Source organism: Adiantum capillus-veneris, chromosome 13, assembly GCF_014529385.1.
Source record: "Adiantum capillus-veneris isolate H3 chromosome 13, ASM1452938v2, whole genome shotgun sequence".
Taxonomy (NCBI): domain Eukaryota; kingdom Viridiplantae; phylum Streptophyta; class Polypodiopsida; order Polypodiales; family Pteridaceae; genus Adiantum; species Adiantum capillus-veneris.
The window spans coordinates 21,932,667-21,944,328 of record NC_140943.1 but is presented as its reverse complement, the minus strand read 5'-3'; the positions used below and the strand labels follow the sequence as shown (position 1 = coordinate 21,944,328).

At 40.2% G+C, this 11,662-nt stretch overlaps 1 protein-coding gene across 5 annotated transcripts in view; it reads right to left on the bottom strand.

Moving 5' to 3' along the window:
- Window positions 1–2,502: 2,502 nt before the first annotated feature.
- LOC147443690 (RNA methyltransferase family protein) overlaps window positions 2,503–11,662 on the bottom strand; it is a 126,484-nt gene continuing 117,324 nt past the window's right edge. For 2 of the 5 annotated variants that reach the window (XM_086526494.1, XM_086526495.1), the window contains exons 9-11: window positions 3,723–3,853; window positions 3,194–3,448; window positions 2,503–3,075 (exon numbers count right to left, since the gene is read on the bottom strand). In XM_086526494.1, the coding sequence (XP_086382620.1) occupies window positions 3,341–3,448; window positions 3,723–3,853 (239 nt within the window). In that variant the 3' untranslated portion in view covers window positions 2,503–3,075; window positions 3,194–3,340. Of the gene's footprint in view, window positions 3,076–3,193; window positions 3,449–3,722; window positions 3,854–11,662 lie in introns of those variants that run through there. The other 3 variants (XM_086526497.1, XM_086526498.1, XM_086526496.1) reach the window with 2 other exon arrangements.

The following is an 11,662-nucleotide window of genomic DNA, read 5'->3' as shown; positions in this document are numbered from 1 at the left end:
GACATGCTAGTATTGTGGACTCATTCCACTAAAGCATGGTTTACACTTCCGCTATAATATCAGTTTCTCTTATTCTATGATGCTTAAAGCAATATTTTGAGGGTATAAAATGTGTTTGAAAGGGTGTTTAAACTCTAGGTAACCTAATGGGATTACTTGCGAAACAAAAAGATTTGTTCTATTACCCTTTCGTAGATTTTTTGTTTCAAGTTTACACTGATTTATGGTGGTGAGGAAATTGTTTGGATCATAGCATACATGGTTTGGTTGTGACCAATACAATTTGAATCCTTGGACAAGTTAATGTTTAATATTCTTATAAATTTTTTAAATTTTGTTCTCTACCAACAAAGATATAGTATAAGAGATATGTTATCTTTTGTAGTATTCATGACAGCCACATGTTTGGATATGACTCATATTTCATTGTATAAATGTTTTTGGCGTTTCTTTTTCCCCATAGATGAGAATCAATGGTTTTTATAATAAAATAACTATATGTATGATATAATAGTGTTCCAGTTTTATGTTGATATGTTTTACATATTAGAAGAACTAACTTAATTTCCTGAGTAACTCGAGTTGGGTCTCATGTTAGAAAGTATTGACCATAAGCAAGACTTGGCATTACTTTGGCAATACCGAGGCTACATAAAAGTAGTAATAAGCTACAATAACCCGCCGATTTGGGTTTCAAGCTAGAAATTATTGAGCATGAGTGAAGCTTGGTGGTACTTTGGCATTACCTGGGTTAGATGAAAAGAGCAATAAGCTACATTAACCCAAGTTGGGCATGAGATTAGAAAATGTTGAACATAAGCAAGCCTTTAAAATACTTTGGCAATATCTGGGTTGAATGGAAAAATTAACAAGCTACAAGGGTAATGATTCTATCAATTTGAAGGGCATGATGCTACAATATTGTACAAAACAATATAGTGCAATCACTCTTTGCAAGAGATACCTTGGTAAGACGAAAGGTCATTAATCATCTTCATAGAGCCAAGATGAGCATGATGAGTGATGTACTTAAGAGTCCACTCAAGACGATGTTTTTAAGATACTCAAACAAACATTGTTGTATGTAATCAAACAAATATTGTTGTAAGTAATCGATGCATGCATATCAATTAATATAAAAACATACTCCACATGGAGAGTGACAATTTCTTGGGACTTGGACTCATGGTGCCACAACTCTTTTTGTGTGTTAGATAGTCCAAATTGCTAGTCAAAATCTTCAAGAGACCTTTACAAGCAATACGATGGTAATTCTAAAGTGAGAAATGTAAAGATCAACAAGGTCCATGTTGAAAGAACAAGCAACATCTTAGGAAGGTAGCCTTTAGTCCATAAAGATCCTTTAGATGGAGGTAACCATTCACGTGACTTTATTGATTGCTGACCGTGGTATTGCAATGGAGTGACAAAACTATAACCAGAGATTCACAAATCAATATCTTCCCATGTCTTGTAGAAGAGGAAAGGTATCCCAATTATGCTCAGATTATGAAAATTTTGCACATAATGACAAGCAATTGCTCTGCAAAAAGACCACCTATAGCAAGCAATAGTAGTGAGGTTCGGCTCACACACCAAGAGCTGACCTGTTTGTGTGATAAACTCGCTTTATAATTTTTGGTACATGGTTTTTGCATAGAAAGTATGGTATTCGCTAGATAAAAGTGTGTTAAAGTTTCCACATCTCTCAACTTTCAAGCGAATTTGCTTCTAAGCGCACACTGGGACTACAGTGGCTTGCAAGTTTCACAAATGTTGCACGTTTGTTGGAAGTAACTTGGAAATTGTAACACATACATTAAACAAACAGCATACTTTTCATTGATCCGACATCAAAGAAACCGCTTATCAAACCATAGGCCATTTGTAATCCATAGCAAATAGTCTTCATTCGAATCATTATTTTTTTAAGCTACTTCAATATTATTTTCATATACCTCCAATGACATGAATTTATGATAAATGTGACTTTCTGTAAGCCGCTAAGAGTTGCTAATTTGTTCATCAAGAGCAGGAGCTACAACACTACTTCAAGGAAGTTTGATGAGCTACCCTCCTTGTTCGGGAGCTCCTTTGTTGGAAAATGACAGGAGATGGCTGCTTGTTTGATTGCCAATCTATGTTAGTGCCAATTTCAAGACCAAAGGGAGGCTTTCTATTGGGAGCCCACTTGTTATGTGGTGACTGAATCTGAATGTCATTTGTGTTATCTCCATGTTTGCATTGGCGGAGAATCTAGAGATGGGTACAGCTCCAATTGTCGAGGGGAGAACCTAAAAGACTGAGCAACAAAAAATATTGTGCCAGCTCCATTGGTGACTTCATCAATTAGCAGGCCCACACGATGGATTGAGCAACCCACTCTCTGCAATCACAGATCAACATGGGCTCACAGCTTTTGCGAGCATCGAGGCGGTAGTGTCATGATCAACACGAACACGCATCTATCCCAGTCAGATAAGCGATCGATTAAGTAGCATAGGAGATACTAAATTTTTCATTGCTAACCATTGAGGCCAATGGCACAGGGATTCAGAATGTTTTAAACTAGGTACAATAGAGCCCCATAGCCACACTTGCTTGATGCCATGGGGCAAGTACAAATCAAGATCTGTACAACTAAACTCTCCTCACCTCATTTGCTTCCTCTATAGACTATCGATCATCAAATCCATGCTATCCAGCATTCACCATGAGTACTGACAGGTTAGTACAAACCATTTTGCCATTCCTTACAGTGTTTGATTTTGATAATTCTACTCATTTTACACATTACGTCTGGAGAAACATGAAGTTATAAAGGAGACATCACCTCGATGTGTAACTCTACTGCTGGAGCTGGACAACCAGTGAATCAAGAGAAGGCAGCAAGGGCCAAAAACTCGTCATCTTGTAGACTTGAGTAAAAGATTGTACCACAATGAATTACAGTAAGTAATGCTTTGTACAAAACATTTGTCAGGGAAGTGACGTTGAGCATGCGTCGCGGAACTCTTGTATGTATCGATTATGTTGAATGGAATAGCTATGCAACCCTGGCCATATCTTTTGGAACTGCAACATGCAACATAGAGTTACCACAAAAGTGTTAAAACTCTCTGAAAACCAGCTTTTAAATATTGAAAAAGGTACATGTATACTCACAGCCATAATTAAAATTGTACAAGCTTACATTTAAACCATTCTGCTAAACAACCAGCCTGGCAAAATCCAAGGACTCCAGTATTGCCATACTCGGCTGTAATGATGCAATGATACCATCCACAACAAAACTGCCAACTTGGTTTGTGTAAGTAATTGCTGCCATTACCTCACCTTTTTAAGTCAATTCAAGTGAGCAAACACACTCGATGTGTGGAGTGTGCGGAAACATGTCTACGGGCTGCACACTTAACAGCTTGTAGGCCCCTGCTACATTTGTCCCAGGCTGTGAAATTTAAAAAATAAACACAATCAGACTTAATCAGAAAGCTTACGCATGCTTAATCAGATCCGATGAAAGAATTAATGTAAGATATGAATGTTTCCGTTAAAAAGCTACAAGCCTAACATTAGTTCACAATTTCAAAGCAATTTAATTACAACATGAAACTATTGCACAAAGGCAGTGCAAACATAGATAGGGTTAGATGCAGATGACAATAATGCATAGACACCAGCTCACTACAGACTTTCCATCCAAGCACTAGTAAAAGAATCACCAGCCCATGAGCAAGATAATCAAGGTCCCGAGCACATGTTGCAGGGTTGCAAGAAACATAGATAATACGCTTCGATCTCAGCTTTAAAAGAAACTTGATTAGATCAAGGTGCAATCCAGGTCTGTTTGGATCTGCATGAAACAAACAGCAGTACATGTGTTATTTGAAGATCTCAATTCGCTCTTTCCTGATCCACTTAAAATCTGCAAGAAATAGAACAAAGATTTCTCAGAGCCTTGACTACAAGCCTATTGAGAATGGGCGCTTGCCGATGGGCATCCAAAAAGACCTTAAAACATGTTTTTTTTGCATGCGTCTTTTGAGCGCCTAGGTGATCCAGATAGTCCATCAGTTGATTGCCAATAAGTCAAAGTTCTCTCATGAAACTGATAGAAACAGTTTTCTCCAATAAGAGAACAAAAACATAGATGACGCCCCCGCCCCCCCCGGGTTTCTCCTTCACGTCCTCCCTCCGCACGTCAGCCCCAGGCCCTGCTGCAATCACACCCCTCTCTCACTCGCTTCAAACGCACCCCTCCTTTTCTCCTCATTCGCACTCTCTCTTGCTTCCCCACATCCTTTCCTGAATGCTGTTGCTGCCCTTTCAAGTAGCAGCGCACCTTTAGACAAGACTGAGTTGTCTCCTCGACCTCAGCATCAGACACCAACGGCGCCCTCAGCTCTGTCACAGAGAGACTGATGCGACCCCCTTACCCACCCCCAAAGAGAATGCCATCCGACTCTCTCTAGCCAGAAGAGACAGCGAAGCGAGCCTCGCGGCAGTGGTCGCTCTCTGTTATCTGTTGGGAGATCATCTGTTGGATTATCCGCATCCGCCCCAGTCGCACGGATGTTCAAGATTTGGTGCAGGTCCACCTTTTAGCTGAGCCCTGCAAGCTTATCGACATGCAGCATCTTGCCCCAGGCTACTATTAGACAGAGTTCAAGGGGTGGCCTGTCAAAGGTGGCAGCAGGCACTTGTGGAGAAGAGAGATCACTGAGGTAGAAAGAGATAGGACATCTGAGAGAGAGAGAGAGAGAGAGAGAGAGAGAGAGAGAGAGCCTAATGGCCATGGAACCAAGCCAAAAAACCAGGGCTAAACATGGCTAGACATATTCCGACATGAGAAAACCTCCTCACACATGTCGGGCACAGCCACAAAACAGCCCTCACTCCCTAACACCTGTCCCTAGGAGAAATTGGGATTGATTGGACGAATCCAGAGAGATGCTTAAACTATAACACCCCCTCTCAGCTCCCGGAAAGGAAGATGGACCAGGAAAATGGAGTGAGCAATCTGCAACTATAAAGAGAGGTTTTCATGGACAAGGATATCTGCTACAGAACTCCCAAGTCGAATAGTACTTGATTGGTATATCATCCAGCCACTACCCCATCCAGCAACTACCCCGAAAGACGTCTGGGAAGTTAAAGCTATCCACTGAAAATAAATCCAGCTCTAACAAGAATCTCCTCAACTGAACCCACTCACAAGACGCACAACCAGCTTTTGCAGAAAGTCCTGCTATTGAAGCTCCAAGAGAATGCGCCAAGACTGAGGGTAAATGTATAAACTACTGGTATCCGAATCATTTCCCAACCTTGAAGTGCTCCACCCTCGAGGAAAGAATCGAAAACCTGCACCTCCGGTCATATACCACATACAAGAATCTCCAAACTGCTACAGGAAGTCCAAAGAATGGGACAACCAAAGCTACTAAGAAATCAAATGTCCGATAACGAAGAACCAAGGGTTTGCACCAACCACCATAAACAATGATGAATTGCAAACTATATATGAAGGAGCTTCATCGAAACTGAGAGCGAAAAGTGCTACTTATCATCTGTGTGAAGCACATCCCCAGAGAGTATCACCCCACTCTAAGAGTGAAACGGGAACAAACATCCAACAAAAAGGAATAATACGGCAAGATCAAGGAGTCCTGCACCCAAGCTCTGCAAGAGAAGAACAAGGTGCTCTAGAAAGCCACCACATGGACTGTCAATCCTATCCATTGAACATGGAACCACTAGAACTGAAAGGTAACTGACTCCCAAGCTCGCTCCATATCCCCCTATGAAGAGAGAACACCCGAACCATGGATAACTGCCATAACTCTCCAATAGTCTCTACTTGTGTAACTCCATCACCTGAGGTAGGTGAATCCGAAAGGAAAATGTATTTGTGGAACCTGGAACCAAATCTGGGAGAACCAAGAAGAACATCTCCCCAGCTACAAAGAACACCATGGCTAACTGTAATTGGTTCTTGGCCTGAGAAGGACCACTATCCACTTGTATGAAATAACATGTTAGTCTATGGATAAGGAAAGTAGGTGTGTCCTAAATCGTAGACTCTCTAGGGATCAATCTGGAAGATAAAACATAGGAACTACTGCTCGGATGCACTAAGAAGAGCAACCATCACACCACAAATCCAAAAGACAAAGCAACAGAAAAACATCCACCAAGGTATTAACTGCATTGTGGACTAAAGCACACCATCCAAAGCCACAAAAAATGGGCAAGGAAACCAAGGACTAGAAGACACCATGCATGGCACTCTGTCGAATGAAGCACCGGAAGTAACCTGAAGATAATAACCTGAAAGCCCTCTCTGAAAGAGAAGTATCCTCAAAAGTATGCTCTGAGGTTGACTCAACCCCATGTCAGAACAGAGCAAACATTGTCACTGAAAGCTCCAGAGCTAAAGCCAAGAATGCCCCCAAAGATAGGAAGCCCCCTTCCTGCACAATCTTGGAAAAAGAGAATAAGTACCACCAAAAACAACCTTGAGTAAAATTGCTTCCTCTCTAACTGAATAGCAAAACCTAAATCTCAAAGAACTTGACTCAAAGAGAATCACACCATTGGTAAACTCGGACCGCTAAGAATAGGAAGACCTAAATGGTCGTCACTTGAGGATCGTGTTTGCCAAAGAAGCTGATGTTGTCCAAAAAGGAGATCAAACCAAATATCTGCCACTCCTCTGCACGTGCCAAACTCAACTTTGTAATACAATTCAAAACAATATGCCAAATTGCATACAAACTTCGAAGAGCACATATACTCCCTCTGTTGTAACTTGATTCCTTAAAATCTCCAACAAAACTATTCTTTCCACTTGTGTTGAAGAGAATACACCCACAACTGAACTGTGCAATCAAAATCCAATACACAACATAAAACCAATACTCAAGGGAAGAGTAAAGGAATTGGCTTGGGAAACTAAAACAAGCCCATGAAGAACGCTAGGGCTGATCTGTAACATGCCAAAAAATTGGGCAAAACACCACGACCAAAGAACCTGCAATACATGCTAGTCGTGGCTAGATCTGCACGCAAAGGGCTATCCCCAACGTTCGAGCTCTCCAAAGGGATGTATGGAAGAAGCATCCAAATATTGTTAATTGCAGGAGTACGAACTAGATGTCCCCACCAACTGTCGACACTATGTGAAAACCTGTCATCTAAAGGATCTCAACACATTTGATATCGAACATCAAGAAAACCATCCATAGAAGGTTGCAAACCTGTCTCACAACTGGATCATAAACATGTCCCACAACTGGTATTGACAAGCTCACAAAAGGGTGAAGGAATGACCAAATCTGTAGGGCCACAGTACCACTAGGGAAGGAGAGAACATGGAGATAGGAGAAGTCCACACTCTAATGAAACCTCCCGGTACTATTGTCATTGTTGGCTAAGCACCTGGCACCAACTACTCCACCTCTAAACCTCATCCAGTGAAGTCGAATGATCACACAAGAAGTGATTTTGGAGATAGAAGTATCCCCCTGTGCCTGTCGACTAAGCATCTGGCACCAACGACTCCACCTCTAAACCTCATCCAGTAAAGTCGGATGATCACACAAGAAGTGGTTCTAGAGATAGAAGTATCCCCCTCTGCCTGTCAAATCCGACTCCAACACATGCACTAGAACATGCACCTGAATTGTTGCATGTTGAATGAATAAGAGTGTGTAGCAGGGCTACAATGTCACAGGCATTGGACAGACAGACGTTAGGGACTCACAGCCCTAACAGGTATTCAGTACAAGAAACATGCAATATAAAGCAAAACGACTATAGGAGACTGCACATTTAAGTCACAGAATTGCAAAGCATATGAACAAGAAACACCATGATTGAGACAAAGAAGGTACTGCTTCACTGTGTATTCATCATCATCATCAAACTACAGGCCCAAAACACAGTACGGCTACAGGAAGACTGCAAACTGCTCTTTGGTAACATCCAAAAACTGCCATACGCCATAAGACGATTCCGATATTTCAAACTACCTAAGCATTAGGCACTTGTGTAAACATGCCCCTAAGGTTTAAAGCTAGGACCTTAGTTACAATAAAAAAAAGATAAGTACCCTGACACATCAGGCACTAACACCTGGCACACCTGGTGGGCAATGTTTATCAAACATTGTGAGAACCCATCCCTTGATCAGAAATATCAACATCAACATAATCTTTAACTTCAGTCTACTGCTGCTTTGTACTTTCTCCTTCAGTTAAAGTTGTCTTGCCATCTCCACCAAGTCCTGCATCCATTTTAACTTCGGTTCCTTCCTCTATAACCTCAGTATTCTCCTTACTAAGTATATCTTCAACAATAATCAATACTGGATCTTTACATTTCTCTTGTCCACCTGCATCACTTGCCTCTTCACCTGCATCTTTTACTGTAACTGCATCTTCATTTGACTGCTCTGAACTTCAGTTTCAAAATTATTCAACATTACAGTATCACACTGAGCATGCAGTTGTTCATGTTGATGATATTTTTGCTCCTCCAACTGCTTCAGCAACTCCTCATATTGCTGCTTCAGTTTATCATACTACCTCTGCACAAAGAAGTTTTCCTCCTTTACTTCTTCTGCAAAGATCTCATATGGCTTACTGACCACATCATACGTTCTGAGTTTGATTTGCTCCCAAACACCTTTCATATAGTCATCATTTCAACCGTCATCTTCTACACATCACCTAAATTGAGATACCTTCTACAAAGTAGCAAACTCTCCTCTTCTTCAAGTGATTTCAGGTCTTTAGGCCCATTTTCATATTCAAGTACACATTCAAATTAAGTAGCAGGTTTAGGTTCAAGTTCAGGATCAGATTGAGGTTTCTCTTCAAAAAGATTGAAGAAAGATTCAAGGTAGGATGCAAACTTTGCAACCATTATACACTACCTCTTGAACATATCCAATATCTCTGCATCTCTGCATCATGTAGATGAAACATTGGGAGACGTGATTTAGACTCCGTATGCCAAAACAATTGATTTTCTTGAAAATCTTGATTCAAGAAACACCCAAACTGATTTGATTCAAGGCTTGAAAATAACAAGTTGAACTCTCCTTCACACATAAAAAACACTACCAAGATGGCTTGCTCACATCCCAACTCAAAAACATAAAGAAATCCACTTTGTAGCTACAAATCTCTTCAATCAGTGATATCTCCCAGAAACTGAAAACTTTTGACTTGTGCTCCCTGGAAAACTTCCCGTATGTCATCAAGCATGAAGATATAAAACCAATGAGATATATCAACATCGTCTCCTCCATCAACAAAATCACATAAAAAAGTAGAACCATCTTCACGGAAACCCACTTCACCATCATCAGGAACTTGCAAGCAAAAGGCATGCATAATCATCAGTCAAATCCATCTCCTCAACATCAACAAAACCATTGTCAACAGGCACTTGGTATAAATCATCAAGAATATCATCAGGAAACTGAACTTCCTTGGAAAAAGATGGACTTTCAATCTCCTTAACTGAATTTGTAAAAGCATTGACATCGTAAAGATGATTGATGATAACATCATCATTCAAGACACCTTCCATAACATCAAGGTTTGAAGAAGGCTCCACATTGTTGATTTGAGTAAGTTCAAGATTCAAATCCTCAATTTGATTATCCTTATCCAAAACAACGCTTAAAAGCATCATGAACTTCATAATAGTAAGAAATATGCAAGTCAAATTCAACTCGAACCTGAGAAATCTCCACCATCAATGATGCCTTCTCTTCTTGAAGTTGACTGATTTTGAAAACCGCTTCATTTGTCGCAACCATACTTGAATGTTTCTCATTCTCCAACTCTAATGAGAGATTGTTGATCAAGTCCGCTTAAGAAACAACGACTTTGAAATACAATAAATTCAGGTACATAACTTCTTTGAAAATCAGTAATCTGTGGATCACGGACCTGAAATTCAAGACCCTTGTCTTCAGAACTTGAATAACTCGTATCGACTCTTAGAAATTGGCTTTTAGTCTTCAAAAGTCCAAAAAACACTTCTCCATCAACACACCCTTCCAACTATCACTTGCAGGATAATCCTCATCAAGATATATCAAAAACTAATTCATCACATCATCCTCATCATTAGAACACATTATGTCTTCATCTATTTTCATCTCTTCCACTTCATTACACTAAAATCTGATGTATCTCTGAATCTCAACCTCTTCAAGATTGATGTCCAATGTTAGTATATGGGTTTGTATGGGATATTGGTGGCTTCTTTGGCTCACCCCCATTTGGATTCCCTTCTTCTCAATCACCAATTCTTCTTTCGGGTAACTTTCATTCTCTTCCTACAAAGAGGTGAATCTCTTTGATGTGAGGTTTGGGACAGCTCGCGACAGTCCTCTTGCCTCCTTTGGCTGATGAGCTGCTCCTGGCTTCCTCCTCCTTCCTTCATCACCTTTGGACTTCATCTCCCTTGCATTGAACAATATCTCCTTCTTGAATCATCTTATTCTCTTCAGTAATCTGAGTATCTACAACTTTGATCCCATATTCAAGAACATCAAAATCAGGTTGAAAAACTTCACGTGCTGAAAAATCAGATTCAAGCTCTGAAATCGTAGATGCTTGAAAAATTGTTGGTAACTGAAAAATTGTTAGTAACTGAAAATTGAGAACTTGAGGTTGTTTTAGGTTGGAAGCAATAACAGGTAGTTGAAAACACCATTGAGAATCGTTATCACTGAGATAATCATCAAACTCGTCCTCATAGCGCTCTGAAATACATTCACACACTTCTTGCAACCTTGATATCCGCTTGATAGTTGAGCATGAATTTCTCCTCTTACCAACTCAACTATTATGCCACTTGTGTGCATCTTCAAGAAAATCAGAAAACCAATCTAGATCCTCTTGAGTATCACACATATCATGATGATATGATGCATTTTGAAAACTCTACATGATTTGATACAACTCCCTGCACAACTTTGGCATGCAATACTTGACACAAACATCCTCTTTTTGACAAGGCTTACACATGTAAAGACATCGCTTTGCATAGTGCCCATCTTTTTGACAAATAGCACACTTTTTCTTCTTCTTCTTTGTCGCCATAAAGCAAAGATCAAAGCAATAAAGAACAATAGTAATTGCATACTGAATAACCTTCAAAAGGCTACATAAAATTGTGTACTGCATAAACTGCATACTTTCAAAAACAGAAAATTGTCTGTAGTAGCAAACTGTAATTGCTTGAATTGAATTGCAATTGACTCTGCAATAAACTGCTTATAATTTGCACAAAAACTGCACAGAAGCTGGGGGGGAACTGCACAGAGACTGCAAATGAAAGATATGTGGATTGAAAGATAAGTGAGGTGTTTCTGATCGTACAAACTACAACTATCTTCTTGCCCTTAAGACTGTCTGAGCTAGCAGTACATTAACCAATTGTCCCAAAAGTGGGTTTGCTATGGAAGGAGTTGTTTGTTGGCCTCCTTGGTTTGCAGGTGGGGTCTCTTGCAGCCTATGTTCAGGCTCTTGCAGTTCAGTCCCCGTCCCAATAGTTTCTACTACTACAGCAACCCCCCTTATAGGTTCTTCTTAATCATCACTACAAGACTCTTCTTCTTGTCTTTCCCTTGCAGAGAATT